The sequence below is a fragment of the Curcuma longa genome, chromosome 11 (genome assembly GCF_044706935.1).
Source record: "Curcuma longa cultivar G26 ecotype Majalengka, Jawa Barat chromosome 11, ITB_CL_G26_1.1, whole genome shotgun sequence".
NCBI lineage: Eukaryota > Viridiplantae > Streptophyta > Magnoliopsida > Zingiberales > Zingiberaceae > Curcuma > Curcuma longa.
This window is the reverse complement of record NC_133871.1, coordinates 5,539,479-5,565,897: the sequence shown is the minus strand read 5'-3', so window position 1 is coordinate 5,565,897 and position 26,419 is coordinate 5,539,479. Positions and strand designations below refer to the sequence as shown.

The 26,419-nt window shown below is 38.2% G+C and overlaps 5 protein-coding genes, 1 long non-coding RNA gene and 1 pseudogene across 10 annotated transcripts; 2 read left to right on the top strand and 5 right to left on the bottom strand.

The window, feature by feature from the left end:
* Positions 1-1,191: 1,191 nt before the first annotated feature.
* Positions 1,192-2,077, top strand: LOC141837015 (uncharacterized; annotated as a pseudogene).
* Positions 2,078-2,281: 204 nt separating this feature from the next.
* Positions 2,282-4,027, bottom strand: LOC141839760 (WAT1-related protein At1g21890-like). The gene is made up of 7 exons (XM_074727584.1): positions 3,790-4,027; positions 3,647-3,709; positions 3,446-3,562; positions 3,127-3,364; positions 2,881-3,039; positions 2,647-2,798; positions 2,282-2,548 (listed from the first exon to the last, which is right to left on the bottom strand). Exons 1-7 carry the CDS (start codon positions 3,981-3,983, stop codon positions 2,365-2,367), a joined length of 1,107 nt encoding a protein of 368 aa, XP_074583685.1. The 5' UTR covers positions 3,984-4,027; the 3' UTR covers positions 2,282-2,364.
* Positions 4,028-6,274: 2,247 nt separating this feature from the next.
* LOC141840806 (uncharacterized) lies at positions 6,275-9,918 on the top strand. The gene is made up of 2 exons (XM_074728875.1): positions 6,275-6,336; positions 8,884-9,918. The coding sequence occupies exon 2, from the start codon at positions 8,886-8,888 to the stop codon at positions 9,765-9,767; it is 882 nt and encodes a 293-aa protein (XP_074584976.1). The 5' UTR covers positions 6,275-6,336; positions 8,884-8,885; the 3' UTR covers positions 9,768-9,918.
* Positions 9,919-10,079: 161 nt separating this feature from the next.
* LOC141841400 (protein SUPPRESSOR OF K(+) TRANSPORT GROWTH DEFECT 1) lies at positions 10,080-17,199 on the bottom strand. The gene is made up of 8 exons (XM_074729569.1): positions 16,463-17,199; positions 14,145-14,250; positions 11,740-11,938; positions 11,026-11,094; positions 10,844-10,918; positions 10,643-10,741; positions 10,400-10,555; positions 10,080-10,329 (listed from the first exon to the last, which is right to left on the bottom strand). The coding sequence occupies exons 1-8, from the start codon at positions 16,932-16,934 to the stop codon at positions 10,204-10,206; spliced, it is 1,302 nt and encodes a 433-aa protein (XP_074585670.1). The 5' UTR covers positions 16,935-17,199; the 3' UTR covers positions 10,080-10,203.
* Positions 17,200-19,059: 1,860 nt separating this feature from the next.
* LOC141842427 (uncharacterized) lies at positions 19,060-20,315 on the bottom strand. Its single transcript, XM_074730633.1, has one exon. It carries the CDS (start codon positions 20,239-20,241, stop codon positions 19,360-19,362), a length of 882 nt encoding a protein of 293 aa, XP_074586734.1. The 5' UTR covers positions 20,242-20,315; the 3' UTR covers positions 19,060-19,359.
* An 86-nt stretch (positions 20,316-20,401) lies between these two features.
* On the bottom strand, positions 20,402-20,879 carry LOC141836903 (uncharacterized). Its single transcript, XR_012602515.1, has 2 exons — positions 20,599-20,879; positions 20,402-20,488 (listed from the first exon to the last, which is right to left on the bottom strand). It is a non-coding gene; the product is annotated as an uncharacterized LOC141836903 (long non-coding RNA).
* Positions 20,880-22,585: 1,706 nt separating this feature from the next.
* Positions 22,586-24,533, bottom strand: LOC141839457 (uncharacterized). Of its 5 annotated transcripts, none has more exons than XR_012602695.1 (5): positions 24,456-24,533; positions 23,900-24,107; positions 23,735-23,798; positions 23,182-23,598; positions 22,586-22,835 (listed from the first exon to the last, which is right to left on the bottom strand). XR_012602695.1 is itself a non-coding variant. In XM_074727203.1 (4 exons), the coding sequence occupies exons 2-4, from the start codon at positions 24,067-24,069 to the stop codon at positions 23,314-23,316; spliced, it is 519 nt and encodes a 172-aa protein (XP_074583304.1). In that variant the 5' UTR covers positions 24,070-24,107; positions 24,456-24,533; the 3' UTR covers positions 22,920-23,313. The 5 variants fall into 5 exon arrangements, 1 of the variants encoding a protein (XP_074583304.1); XR_012602696.1 differs by having other exon boundaries at positions 22,586-22,830; XR_012602694.1 differs by lacking the exon at positions 22,586-22,835 and adding an exon at positions 22,920-23,102.
* Positions 24,534-26,419: the final 1,886 nt, after the last annotated feature.

Genomic DNA, 26,419 nt, shown 5'->3' with positions numbered 1-26,419 from the left:
AGAGGGTTTGTCTTCGGGAGGGAGTTCGAACCAAATACTTGCTATGTTTAGGTTTAGATTGAGATGTTACAAGATCTACTTTATCAGGTGGAGACCATCCTCTCATTTTTAGACTGAGAAACAATTGTAGTGTACCTTTTTTCAATCATGTATGATTCGATCCAACAAGTTGGTTCACTTGTCAAAAGTTGAAGTTGGGTCAAATTTTGATCGAAAACGGATCCGTTGTGGCCCTCATTTTCGTTATGAGGACCACAAGAACACTAGATAGAGCTTTTCTAATAACAACTTTGTCTCAAGAACATGGAAGAAAGCCAAACAAGTAGATCCTACTTATCATGGCTACTCTTCTAGAGCTTTAATGCTTTTCTATCTCTATTCCTTTATTTCTCATATAGCTACGAAGTTGCTCTTCGTATAATTCACACAAAGGAAGAGACTTTTCATCCGAAAAGTCATGAAAAAGGCCTCTACGTAAAGCCGAACCATTATAGCTACTAAGGGGGTCTTCCCGTGAGTAACATGCGAGTCACAATTGCAAATGACCAAGATCAAATCGAAGCCCATGCACGAGGCACACGAGAAGCTCGGTAGGCCAATGATTGGAGGCAAGACCAGTGCCGGAGGATCCAATGCTTTGTCTAGCCATTCCCTATTGGTCCCCTGGCTCGATCACACCACTGTTTAGAGGAGAAAGGCAAAGGAAGTAGCCCCCATCAGTTTGTTACCCTACCAAACCACTAGACCCCCCTCCCAACTAAGAAAACAAACAAGGAGGGAAAAGGCAAGAAAAGAGCACTTTTTTCTCTTTTTTTTTCTTTTCTTTTCTCTCTTTAATTCAAGTGGAATCTACAATTGGAGAGTTTTAGATTAAAGCTTTTGGATTTTATTTTATTTTATTTTTGTGTGTGTGATAAACAATTTAATAATTAAAATTTTATATTAAAAATGTGAGAAATTATGGTGCATTTGTCTTTTATTTTATTTTTATTGTTAAATTGTATAGGCTTAAAAAAGTGGGCCGCCGGCCTACGTGGCTACCCTAGGCCCACTTTTTGGTTCAAGGCGCCGTTTGGAACGCCGTTAAATTCGAAGTGCCGCCGTCAAATCGAATCGGCGTCCGTTAAATGAACGCGGAAGCGCGCGGTGAGGAGGCATTTGAAGCGCGGGAGCGCGATCGGAGAAGCGGCGATGGAGGCGGCCCTGGAAGGACGCCGGTGCTCGAAGAGGAGGAGAAATGGGATCGGGGAGGAAGGAGGAGGGATCTCGTCGGGCCTCGAGTGCCAGAATCGTCGTCGCCGCGTCGTCCTCGAGGCTCGGATCGCGAGATCGGAGGGTGACGCCGGCCGCCGGCGCCGCCCCAGCGATGCCTTGCGCGAGTGGTTTCCGCGGAGGTTGGCGGAGGTGAGTTCGATCGAACTCGGTGCCGCTTTGCCAGCGATCTGCGCTTGATCTCACCCTTCTCTGTTTTCCCGTTACACGTCTCGGCTAGGAAGTGGGCGTGCCGAAGCTTCCAGAACGAGAACGAGAAAGGTTTCGCCCGAGTCTTCTCTTCAATTCCGTCTCGATTCCCGAGTCGCAGTTTGATTTCGTTGCAGTTCTCGTAGGGAAGGAATACCGGACTCGCTCGACAACGGAGATCAGGAATCCGACTTCGATCTGCAGGAATCGACGGCCGAGCGGGACTCGCATCGGAGATCGCCAAAGGAGGCGGAGCTCGAGGGCTTCTTCGCGGCGGCGGAGCGCGAGTTACGGCGGCGATTCGCCGACAGGTTCGTTTTAGCAAAATTTGGAGGTCCATTATTGGCTAACCTGAGCCGCCGGCGCTCAGTTAATTCGAGTGGCGTCCCTACCCGTGTCGCAGGTACAACTTCGACGTCGCCGACGACGCGCCGTTCTCCGGCCGCTTCGAATGGATTCCGTTAACGAACGAGGCCTAGTGAAGCGACAGAAGAGAAATTTGGGGGCAAAAAACAACACGAATCGAACCAAACTAGGTCATCTTTTTGCCTCTTGTTTTCCTCGATTTCCTATTCAAAAAATGCGCATTAAAGCATGTTTAATCTTTCCTTATTGAAATTTAGCATCGATTATCATTATGAGAAATAACTTGTGTAAACAATGAAATAGGAGAGAGAGAGACTAAGATTAAAAATTTTAAAACAAGAGAATCCAAGCTTGGAATTGGAATACTTCATTGTGACAGCTCAAGCTCATTGTTTATTTGATTAATATCTGTGTCTAGATGTACATATGTACACAATTATACAATCACTAGATGCATAGGAACAACTCAAAAGTTGTTCTAGTTGCTATTAGTCAATGAGCTTGAAGGAACTCCATTCCTTATGACTTCTCTGGGGATTAGATACCTACAACTGTAACACACTCCAATGAGCTCAATGATGGTGCATCCTTTGAAGCTTTGTGTAGCTCAAGTGCCTCTTCCTTTGCCTCCATGTGAGTGGCAGACTGGGTTAAGTGGTCTTTGTTCTTCCCCCACATGAGAGAGTAAAGGCCAATCACTATGATTACAGCACCAATTACCCTATACAATTTCCAAAAGAAGGTGACTTTTTTTTTTTTTTGTATGGCACTTAATTACAATATATACTGTTTATGTTTCTTAATCAAAATAAGCCATACCTCCCTAAGGAAATCTCTTCTGCTAAAATGACAGAGCCCAGCACAGCCACCATGATCATGCACAAAGGGTTGAAGGCAGTCACAAACACAGGGCCTCTGTCTTTCATCACCACCCCTTGCAGATAATATGCAACTCCAGAGCACATCACTCCCTGCATAACAATCACCACCTGCCTCATCAGTTCGATCCAATCAATCTATATCTGAAACAAATGAGGTAGAGCCAAATGCTACAGAGTAAACAGCAGTGAAGAGCCTCGTATCAAAGCCAATAGCCCAAGGCTTGGCTCCTCTTTCCATCACCAGAGCAACTGCACTTGCAAGCACTGTGCCCATGCCACAGATCAAGGTGGTCAGTGACAGCTCTGCAGGGTACTCCTCCAAGGTATTTGACTACAATTAAGAGATCTGTCAATCTATATGTTTGAGAATTATGTGTGTTGTAATGTTCATTAAGGAGAATGGTATGTATGTATGTACTTGGAGAATGAAGAATGCAGACCAGCAGCAGCAGCTAAAGATCATCACGAATGTGCCAATGAGCCAGCGAGTTTGGTCGCGCGCACTGGCCTCAGTGTGGTGGTTCCTCCCTCTGCTCCATGCGAACTCCACAAGTGGTCCTTTGTAGAGGATCATGACTAGTGCACCGGCCACCGTTATCAAGGTTCCAATGATTTTCATTTGGCTGCGTCGGCTTTTGATTTGTATCTTTTCCATTCTGGTCATCAGGTTACATATAAACTTGGCCTTAGAGTTAACGAATTGTTCATGTGTGTCACAGGGGTTGAGATTGTTCTACCTTAGAATGACTGCAAACATGAATGTGATGGCCGGCAAGATGTTGTAGAGAGCGGAGGCAAAGCTTGCGGAGGTGTAGTTCGTGCCCATGTAGTAGAAGTTCTGGTCGAGAACGGGCCTACGCGACAAGAACAAGATAGTTTTTGCAATACCAAAGGACAATTCGGTTATGAAAATTGCTCGAATGGTGGATGACTATTACTCGAGAAGGCCGAGAGCCATGATCTTGAAGAAGATTTTGAGTGTCATCTTGGGTCTCACCTTCCTATATGGTGAATCAAAAAAAATTGTTACATGACTAAAGAAAAATGCTACATGACTGAAGAAGGAGGAGAGACCGACAACCCTTCGAGCCACAAGGCGAACGGGCCGACAACTATGGTGGCCACGACATTCCGATACACGACCAGCACATAGTGGCTCATCCCTCGCTTGAGCGAGGCAACAGACACCACAAACATGCCTGCGTATCCACACTGCAAGAACACCATGGCCAAGTAGGGCTTCAGACTCCCCCACACCTCCCCAATGCTTCCCATAACTCCAAACCACAAATGACTGACTGAATGCACACACAATTAGCTCAGTCCTCAGTAGCCATTTTATAGCCTGCAACTTTCTTCTTTTTCTTTCTCTCACTCATTTTGTTTTGGTGCTTTGAAATTGTAATGGGGAGTGATGAGTTAGTGGAGTCTGATGAGGGTTTGGTGCTGCCCTGGTGCGCTCACAATTGGACTGCAGGGTTTGGAGCTTATCCAGGATTTGGGAAATTATTAACGCTGTTTTGTTGTTAATCCAACATCATTAGGGATGAAACCACTGGCTTAGTTGGCGTAAAGGAGGATTAGTCGCAAGGAAAGAGGTTTAAGAAATGCAAACAGAGGAGTGTTTAGGGGATTGATTGGTGATGGACAAATCCAAAGGGTTGCCCTCTTTAGCTTCCTTCTAGGGGATGATGACATTCACGTATCGTGGAGCAAAAGTGACCTTGACTTAATTGTTCGAATTATCAAAAGGGTGGATTTTATTTATTTGTTTATTGTGTTTATTGAAGGTGCACCTTTTTATTGAAAGCGCGCGCACCTTGATGTGGTGGTGGTTCAATGCGATAGGCTTGACCAAGCGAAGCGAGTGGCATATTAGTGAGTGCGTTATGATTCGATCAAATCCTTGTCGCTCCCTCTTGATCTTCACCACCAACTCTTTCACCATTGATTGTATCTCTTCTCCTAACACTTATTTTGATAATTTTAGACGTATTAAATAATCTGAGTGAGTAAAAATTGAGTTAAACTGAATTAATCAATCAAATTTAAAAATTAAATTTAGTTATTTTAAAATTTTATTTTTTTAAAAAATATTGATTATTTTTTATAATTTGATTCGATTTTAATTTTGAAAATCTTAATTCGATTAAACTGAATAAATCTATATTATGTGAGATAGTAGTGTTGGTTTTTCAAATTCTTAATTCAATTAAATTGATATTATGTGAGATAATAGTGTTGGTGTTATATTTTGAAAATCAAAATTAGTATTGATTTTAAAAATCAACCAGCACCACAGTTGGTGTGGGTTTCAAAATGGACACTACAATGTAGTGTTGGTAGTACTCTCTGTGTTAATAAAATTTTGACTGGTATTGGGATCCATAATGCCGATGGCAGAACCTAGAGTTTGGAGAAATTTTAATAAGTAATAATTTTTGACTGAGATTAAATTACAAGATTTATAATATATCAAACTGAAACGCATTCAAAAATTTATATTTATTATTCAATATAACCCATAATAGTCCGATCTTAAATCCAAAAAATATCATTTAAAATTATTCAGATGTTATGAAGAATTTTAATACTTTTATCAAACTTATTTATGGTCCGATCTTAAATCCAAAAAATATCATTTAAAATTATTCAGATGTTATGAAGAATTTTAATACTTTTATCAAACTTGTTTACGTCGTTTTGTAGCGCTAAGATTTTAAACTATTTAAATATTTATTTTAGACCTAATTAAAATCAGATATCAATTTATTGAAAAGTTTGATTAATTTAGTCACAAATGGAATTAATCAATATTTTATCTGTTTGATTTATTTAATTTTTATTAAAAAGTTTGATCGGTTCAAAATTTTTTTAATTTATTCGATTTCGATTAAATCGATTCAATTTTGAATTGATTGTCCAACTCTACATCTAATTTTGTACTAAATTGAATAAAATTAGCATGGTAAAGAGTAATAATAGAATCATGATTCAAATTAAATAAAATAAATATTTTGAAAGTCGATTTTGAATAGGCATAAATTTTACTTCGAATTTATAATAAGCAAATCAACTATCTTTAAGATTTTTAAATTAGTTAAGTGAAACACAATTACTATAAATAAATAAAATTTAATAAAATGACCTAATAATTTTTTCACGGCGGTAAAGCTAAAAATAATATATAGAATTCTCCTCCACGGGGGGCCCACGACGGTAATCTGAGCAAGGGTCCTTCAGAGATAGCTGGTAAATGTTTGGGGAAGCAATAGTATTTTTGTGTATACAATTAATAAAATGAGCTAATAATTTTCTCACGGCGGTAAAGCTAATAATAATACATCAAATTCTTCTCCACGAGGGACCCACGATGGTAATCCGAGCCCTATTGGTTACAGCCCTTCAGAGATAGCTGGTAAAGGTTTGGGGAAACAATAGTGTTTTTTTTTGTAATTTTATCTTCCTCTAAGTCCAAAACGCGAAGCTTATTAAGATGTGGGAACCACCCGTTCACGTTTTATCTGTCTCGACGCCTCTGATTCTGGTTGTCCTCGCCGCCGTCGACCGACCGCCCTCCGTCGCCTCCGCCTCCTCCTTCTCCCCTCTCCCGCCCGCCGCAGTCTAGGTACAGCCGTTCTTGCTCCCTTGCCTGTCTCTCCCCATTCCTTGCTCTGCGATTTCTAGGGTTTCGTGCCGTTTCCGCTCGATTGCCTGTTGATGTAGTCGTCTTGGTGTCTTAGGGCTAGAAAGATTCCGGCTTTGTGCCGTTGTTTGTTTCTTTTCGTAGAACATTATGTGCTCCTTGTTTTTTGCTCGAGTAATTTGTCTCCTACAATTTTTTTGGTCTTAGTTTGGGTGGAACAATGTTTTTTGTGAATTTGGAAATCTTTAATATGTGTTTTTAATGAGTTTCACCTAGGCATGCCTAAATTCTTGGAATTTTCGTATCCCACCAAAAATGGCGACTTTCGAGTTCCAAGCCTGTGCATTATGTTTGTAGATTGCGAAGATATCCATTGCCAATCAGCCAACTAATGTAACCAATTATTGAAAAATAAAATGAAGGATTTTCAAGTAGGAGGCCGAGAGAAATGGAATTGAGTTTCCTAGTTCTCCAAGCAAAAGAGTAGCTTTACGTTCATGCATCCTCCAGTAATATCGTGTTGGGATCTTCGTTTGCGTAAAGTTCGCGTCTTTCATTCTATCCAGAGTAAGATACGCCTAATATATTTTCTCATGATCCATTTGGATGTCTCATTATTTAATGCTCGTGGTTTCTCTAGGAAAAGTATGGATACGTCTCTTCGAAAATCAATCTAAATTCTGCAGGCCCACTCTTTGCTTTTCCTTCAAAGTTCTTTTGTGTTACTACTCTTTATGCTGGATCCTATTGCGCAGTGATTAGCACCAGACTTCATTGGTTCACATGAAGGCAACCTTTTGCTTAAAAAAGTTTTCAATTCACATGGGAGCGTGCTTTTTCTTGAATAACCTATTGCTTGAAGTCTTGCTCATGACTTTACCATTTCTTCTAGGCTTATAGTTGTCCCTTGCCACTTTATTTATACATTACATTACAATGCACCAGTCTCTGCTTCATTCCGAGTATTTTATGAACACATCAGTTCACATATGGGGGAATTAAAAATTGAGAAGCAAATTGTGTGTCTTGATTTTGACTTCTTTTTTTTCTGTCCTGCTGGTGCTGGGTGTATCTTATTTGTTTTCTTAACATCCACCGGTTAGTTTTTTAGGTTCCTTGCTTATGCAAGGAAACTGTATATGTGTGTTTGTGTGTGTGTATCAAGTGTTGGTTTGGCAACAAGATAAATGAGATTCCATGTCTATCTTGTAGCAGTAGTTGGATCTGCCATGTAGAGAAGAATAGGTTCACAAATTGAGAAATTTATTATCTTTTATTTATTATTCTTTGTCCCGAGTATTTTAGAACTCCCTTCTCATAAGGCAGTCTCATTTCTTTTGAATTTTAAATAAGCAATGAATCATTATCCTTAATTTTCTTTCCACAGAAAAAATCTATTTTTGTTTGAGTAATGAGGAAGGTATCTTTATCCCTTTTTTCTGCTCTTTATGTATATGGTAATGTTTCTTGGAACAGTTAAAGAGTTACATCTGCTAATTTGTTTATACCGAATGATTTTTCTATCTTTCTTCTTCTTCTTTTTTTAATTCTCGAGGATTTATAGATGCATGTTGTAATTTGCTACTTCTATCTGCTTATAAGGTATTGTGGATTCTAATATTACTGTGAGTTTTATGCTTGACTTTATTTAAACCGCCATCAGACTTGTGTTCCCCAGAATATTTGAGGACTTTTAATAGCCTGACATCTTTACTGTGACTAATCTTGATGATATGATTATATATACAAAATAAATTGAAAGGATAGAATACTTTTTAATTTCTCAAGAAATAAGGAAGACATTATAGAGAGTGAAAGCCTTGTAAACTTTTGTCAACTAGGAGTGTTTAGTTTGGTAAATTGAGCATATAAGAAAAAACATATATCTTATCATATTTGATGACTTGGTAACAGCAACAAACCAAGTCTGCTCTTTTGATGTATTTGTTAGTTGATGTACAGGTTGAGAATTTCTTGTGCCGCTTGTTTGCGGGTTTTGTACATTGAAGTTTTCGTAAAATTTATTACCTTCATTAGAGTCTGCTCTTTTCAGGATCTTCAGAAAAGACTTTTTAGCAGTCACTAATTCTCATTGTATGTGTTCATGTTTTTCAATCACTGCCGTATACTTCCTAACCTGTTTCGTTTTAAATCAGAAGTTCAGCATTTGACAGTTGATACTTTCATCTTTTCTGAAAACATGCTCAACTTTATCTGAACATTCCTCATGTTTTCTTTCTTTTCATCTGGAAGTCTGATTGGTTTCTAAAATATTAGTAATTAAGGAAAGACAAGAGAACCATTTCGTTGTATTAACATTTGTTCGCTAGCTCTTAGCACCCAAGATAATTCTGCTATAAGTATTTCACTGGAATATGATAATCGAGATATGCGAAATGAACACTTGGATTCTCACCAATATTCATCTGTTTTCTATGGCTTCTGAATGACTTGGTTGCATTCTATTTTGAATTTGATATTTAAATATTAGGCTTCTAGGAGTTGATATTCTTCTTCTTATTTTCTAAGAAATGGCAAGGGGTATCGGAAGCCACCGCAGAAAATTTTCTTGGAAGAATAGGTCGGCTCAATGTTCATTACCTTCATTTCGCCGGCCTATAACGACGAAAGAAGGAAAAATGAAGAAGACACCCTTTACTTCAGAAAAAATGGATTGGGAGGGTGTCAGCTGCCCAGTTTGCATGGAGTACCCACACAATGCTGTTCTCCTTCTCTGCTCTTCTTATGAGAAAGGCTGCCGCCCCTACATGTGCGCGACCAGTTACCGCTACTCCAACTGTCTCGAACAGCTGAAGAAGGCACACACAAAAACTACTTTGGTGGCCGAAAACCAGATCCATGATCTTCTGCCTACAAGGAGGAAATCTGAAGTAACTGAGCTAGCATGCCCGCTGTGCCGTGGCCAGGTGAAGGGATGGACGGTGGTGGAACCGGCACGCAAATATCTCAACAAGAAGAGCAGAAGCTGCACTCAGGATGAGTGCTCATTTTCAGGAAACTACAAGGAGCTCCGAAAGCATGTGCACGCAGCTCACCCCGACGCAAAGCCCCGAGCTGTGGATCCAGTAACTGACAGTAAATGGATAAATATGGAGTACCAGCGGGAACGGGCAGATTTGATCAGCACGATAAGGTCTTCCATGCCTGGATCAGTGATACTGGGGGACTATGTGATAGAAATGGGCGTCGATGATTCAAATTTCAATCTTTCTGATTTTCATGATGATTTGTCTAGTGTTGCTAGCAGGACGAGGAATCATCAGAGGATCTTCAGCATGTTCCTCCGCCAAGAGGTTAGAAGGAGACTCTGGGAAGCGTATGCGCGTAACCCGAGGATCGTCAATCAAATTTATACTGATGAAGAAGAAGAAGATGAAGGTGAAAACCTGTAAGTAGCTGGCCATAGCAGAACAATGCATGGCGTTAGATTTTAAGAATTCTTAAACTTTTCTAGTGATCTTTTGTTTCCATTAACACTTGTCTGATATTGTAGATATCAATGATGTTCATTGAATCTATTTTATTGCAATCTTTTTCTACAAGTCTATTGTAACCAATTCAATTAGTCCTGGAGTTATTTTATTGCAATCTTCTTTATATTGTGAGTGGAGTTAAATATGACAGAATTTTGCTGGTTATGAAAAGAAAAGTAATCTGGGTCTTCCATTTTGTCAAAAAATAGAAATAATAAAGAAACGCAGGGATGAACGTAATCAGATTGCATATCGTAGTCACACAGACAAGTAATATGTGCAGGCTAATGCATGTATAAATAACTACAATATGCGATGGCATTAGCCGAAGAACTCAGAAATCAAAACCAACCAATTACCCCTCTTCTCCAAACTCCTTTGTGAATTTCTCATGGACTTCTAGGTCTGCTTTGCTGACTGTAGGTCTCTGCCGTGCCAGGACCTTATCGAAATCTGTCCTTGTGATTGATGGTGGAAGGATCTGTTCAAACACTTGAAATTTATTTTTTTGATTTTTCAAAAATGACAATTTGACAAAGTTTCAAAGGCACCTTATCGGCGAGCCCCTTCGCGGCGAGATCCTGCAATGTGGTTTGAATAGCACCGGGTTGTCTCGGCCCGCATGGCAACCACATACCTTCACTGGTCTTGTAGAAATGCATAGCGTCTTGAGCTTTTCGAACTGGTTCAAACAGCACGTCCTTAACCTGTTTGGTCAAAAGAACAAAATAAAGCAAAAAATAAGTCAGTCATTCCACACACTATAGCCTCTTTGGATGTTGAAGGTCACTTACACAAACAGCAATATCTGAGCCGGAAAATCCTTCTGTGTGGCGAGCTAAGTTCTCGAAATCGCGTTCACTCAAGTTATGAGGGGTGTCTCCCAAGTGTACCTGTTACAAGATTGTCTATGTTAAGTTACTATGATAGTTAACAAGATGTGGAATTAGAGATTAAAGGAATTTCCAAGAAGGTTCTAGCCCTTTAATCAATACCTTAAACATGTGCTGCCTGGCTTTCTGATCAGGAAGAGGAATATAAATTCGCTTATCAAAACGCCGTCGGATTGCCTACGCTTCCAATTATAGTCAATAAAAGGTGATAGGGGTTAGGAACTTTCAAAAGGCAAACACAGACGAGAAACTACGAATATTTCTATTCTTTCTACACCAATAACCTGATCGAGTGCATACGGCGTGTTTGTGGCAGCGAGAACAAGAACTTTCTGATCATTGTTTCCTACACCCTGCAAAATTCAAATCATTCAATGCATAAGTCGCAAAGGTAAGTTGCACAAGCAGCTAATTGTTCAGCTTCAATTGGTCTTCTAGTGTCAAAAAACTAGTTTTATGGAACTACAGTTGGAAATGGCATGTGAGCCACCGCCTCTGGTCTGGTTTCTCTTGCTAACAAGACAGTTGAAACACTTTAACTGGCAAGTACATAAAATCCTATCAGTTAAGAGTCTAATCCACGAGTTTGTGCCTCTTTGATTGGCACAACAAACAAGTAGGTCAGTATATAAGCTATTCCAGATATTGAACTGGCATGATTCTTTAACTGATGAAATAAGATTCAGATCTCATAATCCAGGTCCCTTTAAGCTCAATAGACTGAGAGCAGTGGTTTCCCCACCTCACAAGTTGAAAAAGAGAGCATGAACCCTAGCTACAGATGGGAGATTCTTTATACATACATTTTAATCGATCGCTTCTCCCTAGAATCAAAAAAGAAAGCATACAACACCCCCTCCTTTCCTCAAGACAAAAGAACCACATAGAACTAGAAAAGATAATCCAATGGCCTAATTATTTTGGGTGATACATACGGTTGATATACCATAAGGCTCACAAAAATAAAATTATGTACACATCCTATTTACTAAAATTACCTGCATTTGCACAAGAAGTTCTGTCTTAATCCTCCTTGATGCTTCACTTTCATTGCCCTCTCCACGTTGGCCACACAGAGAATCAATTTCATCGATAAAGATTATTGAAGGTGCATTTTCACGAGCCATTTGGAAGAGGTTGGAAACTAGTTTTTCACTTTCACCCATCCACTTTGATACTAGGTCTGAAGAAGATATACTGCAATAATTTCATCAAATTCAAACCTCCTTGTATCATTCAGATACTTGTTTTCTCAGTAAGTTAATGAGCATTCACCCCAAAAGGAACAGAAGAAAATAAACCAACAGTGATAATTGCAGTAGTAAAGTTTATATATTCTTAAAAGCTATGTTCCTGAGGTATTTGTTTGACAACTAAGCATTTGAAGCTTATTCTAGTAACAAAGTATAGATAAACATGTGTTTTGTTATCTCAAGTGTCATGTCTTTATTGCTATTACTTGACGCATATATTTTGTAATTCTTAATCTTTAATGTGACCTCAATCTAACATATTTTATATTTTTTTATTGTTCATATTTGCTAACTGATCATTAGCCTTCCATATTTTCACTAAACAATCCATTTTCCTATCCCAATAATTTTAAAATAATTTACCTCTATCCATTTTTTTATCTATCTAAGATTTATCTATCATGTTTGTATTCATTCTTAATATAATGCTATTGATCATCTCTACATGTCAAGGAAAGCATAGTGAACCTGAGGAATATACATTTTATTTTGGTAAAATTAACTTTTCAAATATCTTGTCGAAAATACAATTGAAATTATGAAAAAAAAAAGAGAAGGAATTTATGTCCACACTTTGTTAACATTACTTTTTTAGCAAGGAGACTATTATCTTATTGATTTACATTTTTATAACTAATAATTTAAGTTGATGAAAAATATGTTAACCTACACTGATTTTAGAAGTAATATAAACATTATTTAATGTTATTTTTTTCATCACACCTATAATTTAGTATATTTGTTATTTAGTATTAATAATATCAGTTTTTATGTGCAAATTGTCAATCAATATTTTAGTATTTTTTTCACTATTCAATGTTGTTCAGTGTTTAAAATCAATGTTATCTTCAAATATATCTTGATTAGTAAAACAGGACTACTTTCCAAGGATTACTTCGACTCACTAATCACTTGTTTCCGGTGTAGCTAACAGTCATATTGCTTCTTTCTCGAGCATACAAACATTAATTCTTAGACACTTACACTATGAACAATGCACCACAGAAAATTAACAGGAAGGTTGCAGAACAAGAAGCAAAAAGAATTTCAGCCAGTTTTGCTCCATGAGGCTGTAACAAACTGTTGATTAAAACATCTTCATATAACACAAATAATATGGTCATCTTGGAAAGTTATTCTACAACAATTATTAAATAAATTGATCAACATCCAAAAGCAATAGCCAAAGAGATCAAAGAATGGTATAAGGAGCATCAAACTGCCCAATCATATTAAAAAGCATCTGTAGGAGGATATTCCCATGAAACTTTCAAGGTTCTATGCTACTGGTTGCGCAGAAGGTGAAAAAGCTAATCAATATACCCATGGATAATCCAATCCTGGAGATATTAATTAGAAAAGCCTAAGCTCAATTTTCCCTATTTAGTTACTATCGATATTGAGGACATAGTGGTATAAATAGGGCCTTCTCAACCAGTTCACAGATATCAACCAACTTAAACCAAGGAGGAAAGGTAACAAATCGATGAGGCAGATAGAAATCTTAAGTTTGACATTACTGGACTATCAGAGCAAGTTTCAATAGTTGGTGTGAACAATAGATCCATGGGCCGCTCCAAAGTCCAAATCACTAAAACATGCGACAAGGTTAATAACAAATAGATTCTAACAAGGTTTTTTTGTAGTTAGCTCAAGTGAAATGCACTTGATGAGGATGCCAAGCCTTTGGATGAGGAGAAATTTTGATACTTGGGTTGGCCTCAAAATGAGCTGACAGTGGTATTTAGCATACAGAGCTATAATATAGCCAACAAGAACCAAAATCACATAACATCTCCTATCAGTGATCACCTGAAGTGGCAAAATACTGGCAGCAACCCTACTACTAAGCAACATCCACTGCACCCAGGTGATGAAAAACCAAATAGTAAACATAAGTCCAAACAAACAAATTTCCGAAGTAGAAAAACAAATTCTAGAAGATTGGTAATAAACTTAAATTTGTTTAATACAAAAAGTTCATATCATAGAATAGATTTGCAATGAGAGATAGCACATACACACACCCAAAAAAAAACAAAAAAACTACCTCTAAAGAATGGGCAGGAAATGTATGACGAGGCTTGATACGGTTGAGTAAAAAATATAATTATAAGTTTGATCAACAGATTTGTCGATAGAAAATTAACCTAAAGAAGGTTGATTCTGCCTCTGTAGCAACAGCCTTTGCCAAATATGACTTTCCAGTTCCAGGTGGACCATATAAAAGAAATGCCCTCCATGGCCTTCGCTTGCCTACAGTTCGCAAAAGACAATTTACTGTTGGACAGATCTATAGTTTAAAATGATAAAGAATGGCCTCTACTAACCCAGCACATATGAAAAAGAGAAGTTCATATTTGTGTATGTAAATAAATCTAATAACTTGAAATAACCAAACAAAAAGAAGGAACCAAAATAGCAAGTACAATGGAAAGTAAACCATTCTTACATATCCAGGGGATCCATTGGTGAGTTTGCTATATTGGTCATGATGGAAAATAATACCAGATGAATGTTCTATAGGAGCTATGTATTTTAGAATGTCAAGCTCTTGTCCTGAATTCACTGATTGAACATATCAAGTATTTAAACTTCACATAAAGAAAATCACCCAAAATTCTAGGTTTAAGGGTTATTATTAATTCATCACGTGCTTGTGAGTTTTAACAAGCCTATCATGCACTTAAAAAATTATCAAATATATCGTATACTATTTATGCTAGTAACAAATCTATCCTCCATTAACTTTCCTTCCATTTCCTGTTAAATGGATGATGTGTCAAAATACCAATTCAACAATTTAAGCCATATCGCCACTTAAATAATATATCTGCTTCAGATACCAAAATTTAATAACAATAATATAAAAGGTGAAATTATTGCACAATGATAGATGGCAATAGGTACTACGTCAGTGAGATGCACTGTTATGCTGATGGACGAGATTAAAGGCAAATTGATGTCTCACAGCTGAATGGCACAGCGATTTAGGCATTCAACTCCAGTAACAAACTCGACTTCTCAAAACAACTAATTCAACATTTCATAAATAATATGTCTAAAGTGAAAGTCAAACTTCAATAAGATATGCCCAATAAATTCATAATCTAGATCAAATTTAAGTTAAACACAGGTAATAAATCTTGCAAGTATATGTGTGTGTATATGGGTACCAGATCCAAGTATGCAATCCCAAACTCATCCTATACCTGTGACGAATATCTACCATTTTATCAAATGCATTCCATAACTAATGAGTACTCAACTAAATCGAGGCTTTAATTGATGAACTAGGATTTTGACGTGTCATCCACTTAACAGGGAATGAATGGAAAATTAATGAAGGATAAATTTTAACTTAATTTAGATATATGATAGATTAGATAATTTTAAAACTTGAAAGTACATGATAGATTTAGTAATTATCCCTCATACGTAATGGTTCGATAAGGTCTTTAATTTTCATACTATGTTGTTAACAGAAGTTGCATGGATAATTCACATCCTTCCATAATTACTTGTTTCAAGTATATGGCCTTAAGAGTTCGAAATATAAAAGTGAACCAACTGTTTGGATCTTTCCACATCACTCACTTTGCTAGTGCAAAATCCCTAGATAATAGAAGGAATCCTGTAACTCTGCTTTTTCTCCAAAATATATATATATATATTAGATATAACTATACCATTCATTACCCCATTGATTCTACTAACTTGCATTACCTCACGGCAACTGTATATCTGGATAGTGGTTTCTCCATATCAGGACAAGGAGAGAAGAAGCAATGATGTGGAAATTTCAGTTCTGTACAGATTATAGCCCTCACAATGAATTTCCATTCATAGAACATATCAAGGAGAGAAAATGCAATGATGCACAAGTTTCAGTTGTCTTTTTGATGAACTAATCTTCCAAACATAGAACACATTATTTTGCAAGAAAGTACCTTTCTTTTCCTCCCTTTCTCTTTAATTATCTCCTAAAACATAAGCCAGATGAGTTCTTCAACCACCCCTACTAAACATTTTGGTCTCTTTTTTAAATTCTCTCAATAAACCCATAAAGAATTATATTTTATGCCTTCCTATACTCTCTCCACAGTCCGGATCAAGAGAGACATTAAAACCTACTTTCTTAGCCATTTTAGTGCTTAATTCAGAGGATTTTCTCAGAAAATTCAATCATGTTTCAAAGTGATGGACTAATTCAGTTTCGTTTTTTAAATAATCAGATGTAAGTAATATCTTCAATCCAGCTAGACAGTGCAGCTTGGATGCTGCATTAACAAAAGAGCCTGACGAAGTAACGGAAAAAGCCGAACATGTCAAAATTGTTATTTGAAGACCAATTCGTGTATTTGGATTTCAACGCGAATTGTTGAGGCACTTTAACAAAAAGAAAATGATCAAGTTAAAATTCAATGAACAAAAGGTTGTCTAATGAAGTTTTTGATAGAGAAAAAACCAGTGAAGAACTGAGGAAACTTGACGGGTAGGATCACGGCCTCCTGCAAGGCCTGCTTGGCGCTCTCTAGCCCGGCGACATCGTTCCACTTAACGTTAGGCTTCTCCGTGATGATCGCGGAAGTAAGCCCCGCCCGGAGCTTAGCCTGATCGGGATCCTCTCCGCCACCGTCTCCATCTTTGGGCTTCGTCTTGGGCCTCGTGGCAACGGCCGCATCCCCGTTGGCAGCGGGACCTGAGCTGCCACCGTCATCGATCACGGCGCGGATCTCCTCCGCGCGGCGGAGGTATTCGGTGAACTTCTGGGTGATCGCCTCCTTGATCTTCGGGTTCTTCTCGTACTTGAGGTGGGTGCGGAAGTACTCGAGGGCGTTCATGTAGAGGGGGAAAGCCTTGACGTAGTTGCCGGCATTGTCCTCCTGCACCGCCTGCTTCACGTACTCGATCGCCTGCTCCTTGAAATTGCTATACATCGCAAACGCAAACCAGATCGGAAAACACGCGACGAGAAGGGATCCGAATAACCCAAGGAGCTGCTGCTGGATTCCAAAATCCCTCAGGCGATTGGCCGATCACCAGAAAAACCAGTCGATTCGAGATGGAATTCGAAAGCAAACCGAGGAAGGAGGGGATCGAGGATCTCTGATCGATCCACGGAGCCTTCGACGACGACTTGGGGAACACGCATCCGAATTCTCGAAGAAAGAATGAAACGAGGAGAGACCGAGTCGTGGCTGGCTGCCGATCGGATCAGAAATCGTGTTTTCGTTTATTTGTAACGTTTTACCAAGATTTTTTCTGGTTTTTTTATAAATCTCCCTTTAATTTACTATAATCGCTTTAGTCATTCCGAAAAGCTTTTCGTCCATTATATTCTGCTATTATCATTTTTAACCCTAATATTTATATAAATATCAGTAATTTACCTTTTCTTACTTTTGATATTTATATAAAATATTAGTAGTGAAAGTAAAATCATAGGATATTTTAACAATATTAAGTAAAGAAAAATAAAAATAATAAAAGAAAATTTAAATATATCCATTTTTTATTCAACTAAATCCTTTTTTCTTTGGTCAATTCAAGCACGCCTCTCTTTGATCAATCTTAGTTTCATCCTTAAACTTGAACTTGAAGCTGTCTTCGATAACGATTTTTTGTTTCTAGAGGGCTTTAATTCATATTAAATTGTATTTGTTCTTCGTAAGGACTTTAGAAACAATAGGAGCGGACCTCTAGGTGGAAGAGTCTTTTGATGTAAATCTACTATCTAAATACCAACTCAGCTATATCCTAAAGACATTCGAAATACCCTTCTTGATTGCAAAGACAAGTAAACAAGATTTTTTAGAAGAACTAGCAAAATTAATACAATCACCAAGAATTTACAAGTTTATTCTAATACTACAGTATATTAAGGCAATGAAGTACCAGTAAGCCATGAGACTGCCTAATAAAGTTCATACCTTGCGCCAGATCCTCTACGAGCCAAATGACAGTTTTCGTGGTGCTCTGGAGGCGTCGTCATCACCAGGAGCCGCCGCTCCTTCGGGAACTACAGACGCAGAGCCAAGCCCCTGATGTTGCCGGAGCAACGCCGACTCGGAAGCGGCCTGAGAGTGGTGCATCTGCTGATGGCCAGGGTGGCAGGTGGTGATTTCATAAGGATAGTTAGCCATTGGTGCAGGGGTCTGAGACAGATGAGGATGCTGGATGTTATAGGTTAGTATACTTTGGTTCCGAGTGAGAACAACACGTTGGATATAAGATTTGACTCTAGAACTGATTAACTTGGTCTCACATCCTAATTCTTCGTCTGAATTCCACACTTGAGCTCGATACCCTAGCAAGGTGGTCGAGCTCCGATTCGACTCCTTGCCTGAATCGACAACCAGCTCGACTTAAAACGCAACACCCGACTTCTCACAAAGCTCCACTCGAGTTCAACACCAAACTCTGTCTGAGCCTCCCGACTGAGTCTCCACTCGGCCCGAGTTCCATCTCACACCACGTCTCGACTCCAAGTCTCGAGCAATTTCAGCCTGGATTCTCTTTGCCGCCTGAGCTTCACCCACCTAGTGCCCTACTCAATGCTCGATTAACTCTGCTCTCATTACTCCATCATTCAACTTTCAAACTGCCACTAAAAAGACACATGCAATGATATAATATTTAGCATAGTTCATTTATCTCCATTGATATAGAATGACTTATGATGATAAGGTATCTAAGCATGAGATGAATAAGATCCTTTATTACGGTGACAATGATGAAATATTCTCCTGACCTTCTTTATTAGCGCACTAAATGAGTTTTTTTAGTTTTCAAAATTATTACGAAGAGAGTAATAATATGGCATATTGAAAACTAAAAAAACTCATATAGTATAGTGCGCTAATAATAATTTCCATGCAAGCAAAGATCTAACAATAATAAATAATAACAAATTTATCTGAAATAGTGCATGATTAAAAATAATAATAAACATTTTTTGTATCTGAAACTATAACACCACCAACTCAGTGAGAAACCACGTGACGAAGAAAAAGTGAGCATGAAACACAGAGCTGATTAAGAATGGTCGACAATTTGACAAACTGAAGAACGAAGATCTTGTTCTTACCAATAAACTGTTACAGTGGCAATAAAGCAACCAAATGAGTTCAAAATATTACGCAAAAACACGTCAAAAGATAGACTAGCCAACATGGTTAGGTGCTAAGTGCTAGGGACAAAGGGAATGCTTCGAGTTCTTGGGAAAAATCCCAAGAACTCTTTACAAACACTGCAAATTTACAGATTTTAGAAGTCCCAAGAACTCTTCACCCAATCCTTTATTTCGATAGCAGATGGTAGAAGTAGTACCTGTTGAATTGCGGTAATGGCAAATAGCAGAAACTATGCTGCAAAATTTTCAACTCCAATTGATTCGAAGTCCATCCATTGGGAGATAGTATTGAGACTGGGGAAGTCGTCGACGTCGAGATCGACGTCGCTAATTGGGTTGTCTTCCAATAACTCGGAGTCGATGTGGTCCATAAGGAAGAGGTTTGGATCGAAGGCAGAGTCTGCCTCCAGCGCCAGCAGCTCGTGCTCCAGAAAGAAGTCCGCAATGGACTGCTCCACCGCGGTGGCGGTAGCTGACTTGTCGAGGCCGAGAACGGAGGAGGGGGAAGGCGGCACCTTGGCTGCGTCGGAGGGCGTCGTCGAGGCGGAGGATGAGGAGATGGTGGCGGAGGAAGCTGCGGCGGGTTGGTTCTTCGATTTTTCGGCTTCGAAGCGGCGAGCGGCGGCCGCGTAGGCGGCGGCGGCGGCCTCGGCAGTGTCGTAGGTGCCGAGCCAGAGCCTGGCGCCGCGGATGGGGTCGCGGATCTCCGCCGCCCATTTCCCCCACGGCCGCTGCCTCACCCCTCTAAACCTGGTGGCCGACGACGAGGTCGCGGAGCCGCGTGCTTTCTCCTTGGGCCTGCTCAGGGTTTTGCGGGCTCTGCGATTCCTCCCGCTCCTCTCTCGCGAAGACTCCGGCGAAACGGCTGAGAGGGACGGTAAAGGCACCGTGAACTCGCGAATCGCCCTCTTCTTGCGCCAGGAGTAGCTCCCGCCTTCGCCCTCGCTCGAGTCGGTAGCATCGGCGTCATCAAACACGATGCGGATTGTTCTCGCGCTGAGTTTCGACTCGAGATGCGAACTCGAATCGAATCGAGTGTCTTTCTGCTTCTTGACTCTCTTCTTAGCGATCTTCTCTCGGTTCTTCCCGAGTGGGAACTGAAGCACAGTCATCTGTCTCGATCCCAAATTGAACTCAAGCAAAACAAAAAGGGAAAAATGCAAGCGAAACTGTGGGGGGTTTTTTTTTATATATATATATATATATATATATATATATATATATATATATATATATATATATATATATATATATATATATATATATATATTGCGTAATCTCTTCGTCAAATCAGTGCTCCTCTAAGAACAACAGAGATCTATATGCTTAAATCCAAAGTACTTCACTCCAAAACCAACTCTGCAACCACGGAAATCCCCCAAAAGGTAAAATCTTCAATCTTTTCCATCAAAATCGTTCTGATACAAACATCAAAAATAACTAAACAGGAAAGCAAGATGGATACGAACCTAGTATGTCGCATCGAATCCGTCCTCTTCGATCCCTCCGTCGTTGTTCGGATGCGAAGAGAGTAAGCGAGGCGGTTCCGATTCAAATTTGGAAACTTTCCGGCGCCGAGCAAAAATAGATCGAGGGCATCAGACGACATAAATATATAAAAATCCGAATCCAGACCTCGATCCGTGGCTCGGTAGATCGATCGCGATCGCCGCCGGCCTCCTCCTCGACCTCCCTTCGCTTTCTCGATCTGGTCGCCCGCTAAAACCCCAAAGCGAGGAGGAGGAAGAGGAGGAGGGGAAGGAGGAGGAGGACGATGAAGTCTGGCGCATTAATAATCAGCGGAAATGGTAAGCGATGAGGATCCGACGGACGATGTTTACCGAAGAATCCTTTCACGAATCTGGATGTTTGATCCTGGAATGAATGGCTCTGATGATAACTGAGAAACACACAATTTCACTTTGCCCTCCGACGTTTAACATTTTTTCAATCACTTCCCATAACTTGCAAATCATTTCGAAATTGATGAAGATTTGAGGGGCTATTTGTAAAATATAAAAGGCTGCTAAAATTGAAGTTTGACTTTTGTGTAACTTGCTGATTTTTAAATTAATTATTCCTATAGATTTTATTTTATTCATTCTTTTTCCTCAAATTAATTGGTCATGTTTAAATTATGAATAATTTATTATTTATCACTAAATATTAATTTAAATTGGATCCGTATCGCCCGAATCTACCAGAGGTCAACGAACACCACCGTCAACGCCTAAGATTCCACCGCGAATCTATCGTCCACCTGCTCCTGCACTGACCTATTTTGATATCTTTATTTTTATATCTTTAATCAATGTATACAATTTACTTGCGCGCCTAATCATTCATTTAGTGTATATTGACATCATCATTTGACGTGGCAACCACCCACCCACAGTCGCAAATTTGGATTAGTTTATAGAATAATAATATAATCAAGTAGTTAATTGAGTAATGAACATGTAATTAGAAACTGAAATTTTATTGTATTGGGCTATTGGTAGGGTTAAACCTTCAGTTGAAGTTGAAATTAAATCGGCTGAATTAAATTAATCAAAATCAAATTAATTAAATTTTTTTAGATAAATCAAACCGATGGGAATTTATTATTAAAATTGAATAAATCAAAACACATAAAATCGACATTATATGAACCATCAAATATATCAATCAATTTTTAAACTACTATATTTGATTTGTAGACCTTGATCATAATGCATGAGTAGTATAATTGAATTAGTTATAACGGAACAAATTTATTGAAATGGATAAATTAAATTTTGAATTATATAACTGAGATCAAATCGAATAAATTAAATTGAATTTTTAAAATAAAATCAGTTATTATTTTAATTTAATCAATATTTTACTCACCTGTATTGGCCCATTAATAGCAACTATTTATTTTGATCTTTTTGGCACTCATTAACTGATTAGACATATGCATATTTTAATGTGTATATATTGAATGAAAATTGGCAGTGGTTCCACTGGCACTGGCATGAGAAAAAATATACAGATTTTTTTTACGACTGAAATGACATTTTTACCCATCATTAAAGTAGAAAATTTTCAATATGGGATGAAAAATAATCATTTAATTGTCTAAAATTGATTGATAAAAAGGGAGACACTTCTTCCGCGGTTCAAAATTTTTACTTTTATTACCAAATAAATTTGAAACACAACTTATATATATTTAATTATTTTTTTCTTCTTAAATACCTTTATCTAGGTGAAGCAACATCTTATACAAATCCTTACAAAGAAATTTTTTGATACAGTCAATAATAGAATTATAATTAGAGCAAAAGAAATAAGAACGAAGTTGAGAGAATATAAGTACACTATAAATATTTTCATAATCTCCTTTGTTACTTCTTTTTTTTTTTTTTCCAACTATTCAAGGTATAATCCAACTATTCAAGCGTTAATTGGTTAAGATAAAATTAGAACAGATGATCTAAAACCACTTACGAGTTTTCTTAAATAAAAAATAAAATATCAGATACAACAACTTGGATGACAAATGTGTGCCAGCAGATACAACAACTCATTCATTGTGCTCCACCCTCTGTCATCAATGCGTTTGAATTGGTCCACAACAGCTGCTGGAGCAGATAAGAATTCAATTCCAAGCTCATCACAAAGTCCAAAGACATTAATATTAAAATATCAGATATTTGGAGAGCACTTGCTTGATTCTGTTCTGCAACAATGGTGGCATCCAGAGCAGCACCAGCAAATGCAAACAAAGAACATTTAACGAAAGACAGATAGCACAAAAGAAAGATAGATCATATGGTTCGAGCATATATTTATACATGGTGAATATTTACACTCCTCAGGAGCAAAGCTAAGATTTTTTACAAGAATAATTCTTAAAACTGAATCAGAAAAGATAGATTTGGTTTCTTCTTCTTCTTCTTCTTCTTCTCTTCTTCTTCTTCTCTTCTTCTTCGTATGTACATAAGAACTTCAATTACAAACAGAAAGATTGGTGCTAGAAAAAAATGTGATGTCGCAGAGGAAAAGCTTAAGGCCTTGCGAAGTACCTCAGAAATCCATGGCGACTTCAAAATTTCTGTTGTTGCTATGTTAAGAAGCTAATTTTGGGGGATTGGTTGGTTGGTGTTATTTGGTAGAGTAGAGTAGAGCTCCGAAAGGAGATCGGGGGTGGGTTTCGTTTAGGCCACGGCGGTGATGCTGCTGCAGCTCCTCCGGCGGCCGCGGTCGAGGCAGTCGAAGCCCTCGACGCGGACGGCCGCCGGTACCAAGCCGAACTTGGCGAGGGCGAAGCCGTGGCTGGGGGGCATCGGCGAGTTGGATTGGGTTAGAGGTGAGGGGGCGAAGGGTGACGGCGGGCGGTCGTCGCCAAAACGGGCGTCGCGGACGACGGGGTTCGCCGCACGACTCGGCGGAGAGCCGCAGAAGAAGGGTGGCGAAGAAGCTACTTGATTCTGCTCTCCGCCCTGCGACCAAACATTTAGATTTGATGAGCTGAAAAAAAAAATTCCATTTTTTTTTATGAAAACGAAGTCTGAGATCGCCAGAAAGAAATTTTTCCTTTGAAATTTGTCGAAAGATAGGAGAGAGAAAAAAGCTTACCTTCGATTGAAATATGTCGAGGAGATCTGCTCCAGCCTTCGATTCGGAGAAGTCCATCTGATAACTGAACAAGGAAGAAACAGTGAGAGACACGGAATTAAGCGAGGAAGAACCAGAGATTCACGAAGAAAAAGCTAGGGTTCAGAAGAAAGGCGAAAAAGGCACCTCGACTGCCACCGAAGAGGTCTCACAGGATCCGCGACGGCAGAGAACGGGCTCAGCCGCCGGGGCTTGGGGCAAAAGACCGGCGGCCTCCGCTCGGCCACGGCGAAGGTTGCCCTAATCTCTTCGCAGGCGGCGAAGGCGTTCGGCTGTTGCATCGCGCAGTGATTCATGTTTACTCCGATCCCTTCGAGATCCGCGATTGCGACGCCTGCAAACGCAGAGATCCACAGAATAAACCCACCAATCGAATGGATAAGCTAAGAAAACAAGGCTCCCTCAACCACATCTGGAACAAAACCAGGATAAAATCCAAAACCAGCTAAATCCCTGAGGAAGGGCTTCGATCGAAGCTAGATATTTGAAATTCCGACACCGGAAATCCAAAACCCACTCCTTTTGTCAGCAAAAATAGCCAAAAATCCATCGAAAGTCAGGAAAAGGCTCGATCTTTCTCATATGTAAGATCCCATAACTCCGCGACAGGTTCAAAAAGCCTCCGATTTTAAGATCGAAGAAGCCTGAAAACACGTTAAATCAAATTTTCACCATCAATTACCTTTTTCGCCTTCTCCCTACTCGCGACAAGAAGCAGACAGAGGCGACGAAGAGGAGGAGAGGAACAGCTTTATACGACGGAAACGAGGAACAAGATCGGAATAAATGAATTAAATAACAAGCTGGAAAAAGGAAGAAGAACGAAGAAGCGCGGAGAGCGGATGACCGGGAACCGGCAACGACCCGTAATAATGGCCATTGAAATTTGAAATCTAATATTTTAAGTTATCTAATTTATATTTTTAATATTACTATTAATATTGAATAAAAATTAAAAAGATACCTCAACTTATATAAATTGTCAAAATGACACTCTTTTTTTTTTAAATCAGAATGACCTTATTTGTATAATTTAAATTTTAAATTTAAAATCTCGAGTCCTAAATTTTAAATATTATTATATAATTTTTTTATCAATTTAATTAAAATTATTTAAACTCAATTAAAAATCACTTTAAAAGGAGCGCTGTTCGTCAGTAAATTGCAACTTTTATTTTATTTTTTATTTTTTTATTTCATTAGATTCGAATTTTAAAATGCTTTTTTATTTTTTATATTAAAAATGTGGAAAAGGCACATTAATCACGTGACGATTAATGAGCGGTCACGTCGCGTCAGCTACGTCAGAAAATGAAATCTATCGAATAGTCAACGCCGCGCCAATCCATGCGAGCCCTTTGAATTAAGTTATTTAATATGCGACTTTTGAATAATAGCATTTGACTTTTTTTTGCCCCTTCGCAACGTTGAATCATCAATTAATTGGCTTGTTTGACCCATTGCCTATAACTACTATTCAAATTTCTATTAAATGTAATTTTATTTAATTTGAATTTTTGTGTTTTTATTTAATGTTGCAATGGTAAAACATTTGAAAGGACACCGATACTTATTAAAATCTTCTTAAACAATTATTAAAAATAAAATAAAAGGCAACTATTATATTTCAAAGCAAAAATCAAAACACCTCCCATGGTTAATAAATAGTTTCCCTTTTATAAAAATTATTAAATAGGCATCATCATATGTTTAAAATAACTTTATTTTCAACACTATTATAATAATTATAGAATATCTACTACAACATTATAATTTACTTCTAATTTTATTGTAATAACTACAACTAATTATTACATTGCATAGTAGTTATTTTATTTAATATATAACAACTATACAATATTATTATAGTATTATAATAGTTAAGTAGCTTATAGTTGTTAAACTATCTTAAAATAATTTTGATTGAAGTATTTTGATATATCAGTATTTAAAATTTATAATTTAAAGTATTAGAATTTATGATTTAGTATTTAAGATTCAATTATAGTTGTAGAACAGTTATTTAAATGATCATTATAATTATTTTAAAGTGATTTTAAAATATTTTTAATAAAATTTGAGTAATTTTCAACTCAATTGATAAAGAATATTTTAATATAATAGTATTTTATATATAAAGTGATTTAGGATCATTTTTGCAAGCCGATGGAGGGATTGAGAGAGATGTCTTACATAGAATACAAACAGGATGGTTGAAGTGGAGGAGAGCATCAGACGTTTTATGTGATCGTAAAGTGCCTCTAAAACTTAAAGGAAAGTTCTATAAAACGGCAGTTAGACCTGCCATGTTATATGGCGCTGAATGTTGGGCTATGACTCGAGCACATGAGCAAAAGATGAGAGTTGTGGAGATGAGGATGTTAAGATGGATGTATAGACATACGAAGATGGACAGAATAAGAAATGAGAGCATTAGAGAGAAAGTTGAAGTTGCATTTATTGAGGAAAAACTCCGTGAGACACGTTTAAGGTGGTACGGACATGTACTTAGACGACCGATAAATGCTCCAGTTAGGCGGTGTGAAACTATGACAAATACGCATATCAAACGAGGGTGAGGTAGACCAAAAAAGACTTGGTTAGCAACAATAAAACAAGATAAAATTTATTTAAATATAAATGATG

What these genes read in the sequence shown, in the direction of transcription:
- LOC141839760 (XM_074727584.1), bottom strand. Translation starts at nt 3,983, where the DNA reads ATGGGAAGCATTGGGGAGGTGTGGGGGAGTCTGAAGCCCTACTTGGCC. An exon ending in TTCGCCTTGTGGCTCGAAGG is followed by an intron (nt 3,710 to 3,789) that starts GTTGTCGGTCTC and finishes TTCACCATATAG; the next exon opens with GAAGGTGAGACCCAAGATGA. An exon ending in TCTTCACTGCTGTTTACTCT is followed by an intron (nt 2,799 to 2,880) that starts GTAGCATTTGGC and finishes ATTGTTATGCAG; the next exon opens with GGAGTGATGTGCTCTGGAGT.
- LOC141842427 (XM_074730633.1), bottom strand. Translation starts at nt 20,241, where the DNA reads ATGACTGTGCTTCAGTTCCCACTCGGGAAGAACCGAGAGAAGATCGCT.
- LOC141841400 (XM_074729569.1), bottom strand. Translation starts at nt 16,934, where the DNA reads ATGTATAGCAATTTCAAGGAGCAGGCGATCGAGTACGTGAAGCAGGCG. An exon ending in GTTTCCTCAGTTCTTCACTG is followed by an intron (nt 14,251 to 16,462) that starts GTTTTTTCTCTA and finishes TGCGAACTGTAG; the next exon opens with GCAAGCGAAGGCCATGGAGG. An exon ending in GCAGAATCAACCTTCTTTAG is followed by an intron (nt 11,939 to 14,144) that starts GTTAATTTTCTA and finishes AAATTATTGCAG; the next exon opens with TATATCTTCTTCAGACCTAG.
- LOC141839457 (XM_074727203.1), bottom strand. Translation starts at nt 24,069, where the DNA reads ATGAATCACTGCGCGATGCAACAGCCGAACGCCTTCGCCGCCTGCGAA. An exon ending in CCTCTTCGGTGGCAGTCGAG is followed by an intron (nt 23,799 to 23,899) that starts GTGCCTTTTTCG and finishes TTCCTTGTTCAG; the next exon opens with TTATCAGATGGACTTCTCCG. An exon ending in TCGACATATTTCAATCGAAG is followed by an intron (nt 23,599 to 23,734) that starts GTAAGCTTTTTT and finishes GTTTGGTCGCAG; the next exon opens with GGCGGAGAGCAGAATCAAGT.
- LOC141840806 (XM_074728875.1), top strand. Translation starts at nt 8,886, where the DNA reads ATGGCAAGGGGTATCGGAAGCCACCGCAGAAAATTTTCTTGGAAGAAT.